The 7,392-nt window shown below is 29.5% G+C and overlaps 1 protein-coding gene across 1 annotated transcript; it reads right to left on the reverse strand.

Annotated features, from left to right (window-relative positions):
* Positions 1 to 4,210: 4,210 nt before the first annotated feature.
* Positions 4,211 to 5,456, reverse strand: LOC118057240 (mitogen-activated protein kinase kinase 9). The gene has a single exon (XM_035069756.2). It carries the CDS (start codon positions 5,318 to 5,320, stop codon positions 4,358 to 4,360), a length of 963 nt encoding a protein of 320 aa, XP_034925647.1. The 5' UTR covers positions 5,321 to 5,456; the 3' UTR covers positions 4,211 to 4,357.
* Between the last annotated feature and the right edge of the window lie 1,936 nt (positions 5,457 to 7,392).

The following is a 7,392-nucleotide window of genomic DNA, read 5'->3' on the forward strand; positions in this document are numbered from 1 at the left end:
TTATCTCTATACTTTTTATTTTAAAAACATAAAAAATTATTTAAAAATTATTTTAAAAAACATATTTATTTTTACCATGTAAAATCTCGTGAATGAATTTAAACTTGATTTAATGATAAAATATAAAATTATAGTTATTTTCATAGGATTATACATTAAACGAATTCAAGCTTTTTTGCAAACTTAACTTTATCTATTTGACGTATAAACACATCAACGACATGTCAAAAGTTGAAAAAACATATTAAATAGACCAAAATCATTTATATATATATATATATATATATATATGCATATAGTAATTATAGATTTTGGATTAAAATGTCCAAAGTTTTAGCTGTAAATGTCATGAAAACAACGTTTTAGTAGCAAATTGCCCCTGGCTATGGCCTATCTGCCACCCATGCATGAGCTGAAAATCACTTTAGGAAAGCAGTGGCGCATGGCGTCATCCATGATGACTAGCAACTTGTTTGTTGCCTAGTGGCAAGTGTACTCACGTGCATGCACCCAGATCTTTATTAAAGATTTTTGCTGACTTGTCTTTTATACTTTATTACCCGGCTTTTGTGGATCGAAGCTGTCCAGAAGCAACCACTTGCATCCCAAGTACATCCAAGTTCCATTTCCACTACAAGTGTCAAATCAATCTTCCAATGTGGATGGCAAAGTTTTCTTGCAAGCTGAGTAAATTAAAATTTTTGGTTGAATAATAATATTTTTTTAAAAATTAGTTAAATAATACACTTTTATCTTGTGATACTTGTAAAATATAAAATTTACTAAATATCAATATTTCCAAGCTTGAAAGGATTATGAAATGTAATAACTTAATATGTTGTTTCATTGTTAATTCATTGGCTTAACTGGTTGGTCGATTGATCCGATTATACGAACCAATCAACTATTTCATAGAAAAATTATAATTTTATGAATTTTTTCTTTCAAATATGTTTTATGAGTGTTTATGATGTAGTCAGGTTTGTGATAACAAGTAATTTTAAGTAACTAAGTTTTAATCTATTACAACTAGAAGAGGATCTGCCTTAAAACAGATTACGTGGATGGTCTAGCAGATGCATTTATTAAATAGTATGAAAAGTTTAGACCTAAGAGAAAGTCTGGTTGCTTCAAACCAGAATGATGATTTAAAAGGATTATAACTTTTTTTTCCGACCGTTAGATTATATTTAAATTTTTACAGAAGTTTTCAGAGGTTGTTTTTCTTAGTATAATAATGGGATCATTATTTTGATCATTGGGTCTTTAGAGTTTAAAAATATCACCTCGGGGTAATGATTTTGACAGTCTTATGATTTTTCTTATTATTTTTAAATCAATTGACCGGTTTAATTAACTATTACAAACTGGTTGGCGGACTAGTCTTAAATTTAATTGATGTCATAATTATGAACCGCAACATCAATTAAATTTTTTTGTTGTTTAGAACTACAACATTTAAAAATATGTTATTTCACCAAAAAGTTTTCCGTTATGTTAATTCATAATTCTTTTATTTATTTTATATGTTAATTACCTAATTTATCCACATTTATGTGAAAGATAATTTGGATAAACTCCTCTCAATAATTTAAACAAGATTTTTTTTTTTCGGGAGCCATGGACTTAAATTCAAAGGTAATAAGCTCAATCCAATGAGCCTTCCAATTTACTAGCAAAAAAACGAGAGGAAAAACTATACAATTTATGGCCTCATATGATCATGTATCTCTTTGTTGCAACTTAAGTAATAACATTGTGATTGTAGTCTATGCAATAATTAGAAAAGAAACATGTTCTTTAGTGATGTGGAAATTGTGCAAGATTCTTTCATTACGATATCAACTGTGCATTTAACTAAATAAATACCTGATGAATTCATAATTTAACCAATATTTTTTTTTATTTTTACACATGATTTTAGGGGTAAATAAAAAAATTTAAAAATTAATTAAACAAAATAAAATAAAATAAAAACCTAGAAAATCAAATAATAAAAAAAACTTAATTAAACCGATTAGAATATTTAAAAAAAAATATTCGGTTCGGTTCATTTTCGGCTTTGTAAGCCTGAAACTGAAAAACCAAACCAAACTTAAAAAAAAAACCAAAACCAAATCAATTAGAAAAGTCCAAAAAACCAAAAAAATATATAATTTTTTATTTTTAATATAAAATAACCGAATCAAAACCAAATCAAACCGAACCGAAATCTGTTGATTAGGTTTCAATTTTTAATATAAAATAAAACTGAATTGAAACTGGTCAATTTGAACCGGTTTCAATTTTTTTTTTATATTTTGCAAAATTTTAATTTAGTTAATTTTTATAAATAAAAATCAAATTAAGAGAAAAATAATCAACCCTACATGATTTTGTAGCATATTACAAATATATAGTTTTCAAAAGAAAAACAAAATAATCTATCCGATGAAACAATTCCTAACGGACAAATCTTCTACAGATTTCGATAGGCTCGCAGCCCAATATTTTATCACATTGCACGCGAAAATTAGTGGACTAAAGATTTTTTGGGGCAGAGATCAGTGTTCTCTAACTCTCGTGCACGCTTTTAGCTAGAAAGTGGGGAGGGCCCACACACCTACTTAACCAAAATAAACGTGACCACGTGTTACATAGAAATTACGAACATGCGAGTAATTATGCATAAAATTCCAGCAAAATTAAGAAACACACCATGGGAAAAATACTGTTTTATTAAGGAGCAAATAATTAGGGAATTAGGGATTGCTATAGTGATTTATCTTTTTTTTTTAATTGTTGCGCTTTTATAAGCACAAATTAATGCTTAATTAAAGCATTTTTTTTTTATTAAGGAAGTGTAAAATTCAAATATAGAGAATTAATATAAAAAATAGAAAAAAAAGATTTTTCTAAACTTATGGCTAAACATTTCGATATTTAATCTTGGTTCTATATTCTTTATCCAGATTTAATAAGATTAAATTTAAAATTAAACCACATAAAAGTTAATTTTATATAATTTATTTAATTTGATTAATTTTATATAATTTATATATAAAAAAATACTTTATAAAGCATTACACCTCACTAAAAGTTTTAGTAAGAGCAAAACTTAACATATACTTTACCTTGACACCCATCGTATCATTGTAGTAGTTGCAAGAATTATAAAAATTTAATTTAGATTAAGAAAACATGACGATAAATTTATGATTGGAGGAAATTTCTTTTGAAACACAGGTATCATGTTATTATGATATTGTTTGTCAGCATACTTGGTTGTGTTTTTAAATGAGTTTTTTTTTTTTCTTGTTTAAATATTTTTCCTCCCTTTTATTCGTGACCTTTTTGGTGTCCAATATTTTTTATCACATTATTTTAGTGACATTATCTTGGATAAAAGGAAATTGACGCAAAACTGAGCATTTAAGTTTAATATAAATTAAAATTCTCAAAGATAGAAAAACTCTATAATTATAGAAAAAAATCTTAAAATACTTAATTTAATTTATTCTTTTATATCTTCACCTATCAAAATGTTATTACAACCTATATATATATATATAAAAAAAACTAAAAAACCATAATAATATTGAATATAAAAAAATAATTTTGGAAAACAATTCCCTAGAAAAACATTATTATGATGCAAAATTGAAAAATACAAAATCCCCTAAATTATCAATTTGGCAAGAAGTTTCTCACGTCTTGATCATATTGTAGAAAAATATACCAGTTACACTTGTAGAATGTATTGCTTTATTGAAGAATATTTTATTTTTTAAAATATACCAGCTAAGATAATATTTGTGATTATAGTGGTATTTAAATTTTAGAGTATTTTTTTATTTGAAAATATATTAAAATAATATTTTTTATTTTTAACAATTAATATCAGCACAATCCAAAATTATATTAAAAAAATAATTTGAACTAAAAATTTAAAAACATTTTTTGAATGCAAAGACACAGTATAATCCTACCCCACATTTATTAAATTAATCCACGACAAGAAAAGTGACTGAAATCGCTTCGCATGGATGGAATCTTATAAAAATCCCAGGTCCTGTAAATGTCTTGACAGTGACACCATTGGATAATGGCTGCCATGACTAGCTCTTCCAGAAGCAAGCAAGCAAACATATATATATATATATATATATATATATATATATATATATATATATATATATATATATAAAGGTGCAAAAATAGAAATGATTTTAAAAAAAAATCCTCTCATTTCAAGAGCAGTTTCACTGCTCGAATGAACAAAAGCTACAAAAGATTCAGATAAAGAGAATGTACAAATGAAAGAAGATTCCGAAAAGATGTTCCGAGCCCAAAAAATTAACTGGGCATTCGGGTCAAATCACAAGTCCACTAAATCGGATCTTGGATCTTTGCATACAAAAGGGTGAGACAGTAGCTGAGATGTCGTCCACCTCTTACTAGACTCCTTCTGCAAGCAACACTGAATAAAGTCCCGGAACTCCTCCGATGCTCCCTCCGGCAAGCTCGGCGGATCGCCGAAACAAATAGCACACATAAGAGTAGCCCAATCGGGTCTTTGACCCGGTGGAAGAAATGGAAAATGACCCAAATAAAGTTCCATCAGAGTAAGTCCCAAGCTCCAAATATCGCCGGCAAAACCATCGTAATTCACACCATAGGTACCAGGATCAAACCTCTCAGGACTCATGTAAGCACAGGTACCGACATAGGAATTACAAGCATCTAGCGTACGTTGCATGATTTTACTAACACCAAAATCAGCGATCTTCACCTCCATGTCCTTGTTAACCAGCAAATTCGAAGGCTTGATGTCTCTATGAATGATCTTCTGGCCATGTAAATAGCTCAGACCATGCAGAACCTGCCTCGCCACGTGTGACAGTTTGGACTCATCAAACGCACCATATTTTTGCAGGATTGAATCAAGCGTCCCCAATTCCATGTATTCCATCACAATCACGATGTCCCCAGATGGTTTTTCATAACTTCCATGGCACTGAACAATATATGGAGAATCTGTACGGCGAAGGATCTCGATTTCTCTGTAGATCTGGCGGCGGACTAGCGGGTCACTATCTCCATGCACAACTTTAAGGGCATAAATTTGCGAATTTCTCTTATGCCGTACTTTATAGACCGTGCCACCATTGCCATGGCCGAGCACATGTATTTTCTCAATATCATTGCACGATATGCTAGAGGAGTTGTTGCTGGTGGTGGTGGTGGATGTGGGAGGGAGAGGTAAAGGGAAGCAAGGGCGGCAGTCGGAGAGTTCGGGGAGACGGAGGTTAATCTGTCGGCGTTCACGGACAAGGGCCATGTGGTCAGGGGAAAATGTATGATGTTCTTGGAGTGGTTGAAGGAAATGAGGAAGTGGGGGATTCTTATACAAGTGGAAACAAGAAAAGCACGTGGATGATTTATATTTTTTATTTTTTTTATTTTTTGTTTTTGGGAAGCATGGTGGAAGGAAGGGCGTGGTGGGTGTATAAAAATTGAGAAGAGTTTTGTTTTCCAGGAGGAGTGCCGTTTGATTGATGGAGGCTACTTTTCAGTGCATCCATTTAATAATAATAACCAGCCATTTCGTTTTCTTTTATTTCTAATCTTAATCCACAATTAATTTAATTTATTATCATCTTATAATGCTATAATTAAGTGTTATAAGTAAATGGTAATCATATATAATTATTGGTCGTGCTGTGGTTATCGAGTCATATAAATATATAATGGTTATGGTCCTAGAAATTTGTTATTTTTTTAGTAAATTATTACTATTATTAAGATTTCTTTATTTATGTAATTATTCATAATTAATACAGGTAAATGTATATAATTCTGTAAAGACCAATCTTAACACAGTAATCATATTAGTTAATTCATGTGCATTTATAGATATTTAAATTTTAAATATTTCGCAGGTGTAGCAACATAAGCATTACCTTTACATAATTATAATTTTTCATTAAAAAATAATTGAAACCACGATTTAATGCCATGCTCATGGTGTAATTGTGACTTTGAGTATATATTGGAGTACCAATTTGTAGATATTAATATTCAAGGCACTTGATAGAGTACGAAAAACAGTAGTTAAGTGCTAGATTAAAAATCTCAAATCCATAATATATTAATCAATTTATACTCAGCGACAAATCATAACGTTAATTAACATGTATCTAGCTTAATGCTCTATACCTACAAGGAATTCAAAATTAAATATGATTTTACCATAGTTTTGAACGGTTTGATCCGGAGTTGGAATTGGAATTGGTTAAAAAAAAAGCAGAAAAAGAAAAAATCCAGTGTAACTTGGCAGGTTGACCCGACAAGACTTGGTCAAAATCCTGATTGTAATCCGTTGATTTTTTTTTTATTACTAAAATGATGTTATTTTAATTAAAAAAAATTTAACTCATGTAACCTGGTAACCGAATCAAAACTCGGAATCCGAACCAGCCATCAGCTGGATCTAAAACTATAAATTTACTCTTGATAGCCTAAAAAATATATTATCCACGATACAAATATAAAATATTATTAACGTCCACCCAAATTGCCCACAATATTTTGCATAAAGTGGTTATATAGTCCATAGTACAAATGTTACCACGCCCATCATATCCATTTGCCTGCCGTCGGCTGATTCTTTCAGGGTCAGAAGAAAGTCTGGCAAGATTATAAGCAGCCATTAATTGTTCTTATCTTTTCCTCATTTTGTATTACAAGATACTTTGCTCTTCCCTTTAAGCTTCAAGCTATGAGTTAGGTTACATTTAGATTTGTTGACCTAAATTTCGAAAAATGGAATCGGTACGGGCAAGATCCAGCCGAAGACATTTCTACTATTTCCTTGCATAGGATTAAGGGTTGGTAATATTTATATAATGAAGATTATAATAATAAATAAAATAATGCAATTTGCCCGATTTAATCTAAGATAGGGCCTCTTGTAGATATTAATAATGTGGGATAGATGGGTTAGAGCTGGGATGATTCTCTTAATATCGTGAAGCCAGCATCAAGTGGCGCCAAAGAAGCTAAATTAATTAATGCAATGAATAAGGTATTAGGTTTAACTATTTTTTTCACTTAGAAATTACATGATTAAAATCTATTGTTTAATGTTTTTACTGTAGCATGTACTATAGTCGTGACAAATATGTGATTTTTGGCTTTTTTTTAGACAAAAACTTTCTTAGAATTTTTTTTTTACTTAATATATTTATCATCATTTATTTTCTTGTAATATATTTTTTATTTTTTTCTTTTTATAATTGGAATTTTGTTTTTAAAACAACTATTTAAAAAAGGCTGTATTTCTATTTTTTTACCAAAATAATTATTAAAATAGCTAGTATCTTTCAAGTTGTAACCAATAGAACACAGTTT

This window comes from Populus alba, chromosome 15 (genome assembly GCF_005239225.2).
Source record: "Populus alba chromosome 15, ASM523922v2, whole genome shotgun sequence".
In the NCBI taxonomy this organism is placed as follows: Eukaryota; Viridiplantae; Streptophyta; class Magnoliopsida; order Malpighiales; family Salicaceae; genus Populus; species Populus alba.

Coding starts and splice junctions, on each gene's coding strand:
- LOC118057240 (XM_035069756.2), bottom strand. CDS start 5,320: ATGGCCCTTGTCCGTGAACGCCGACAGATTAACCTCCGTCTCCCCGAA.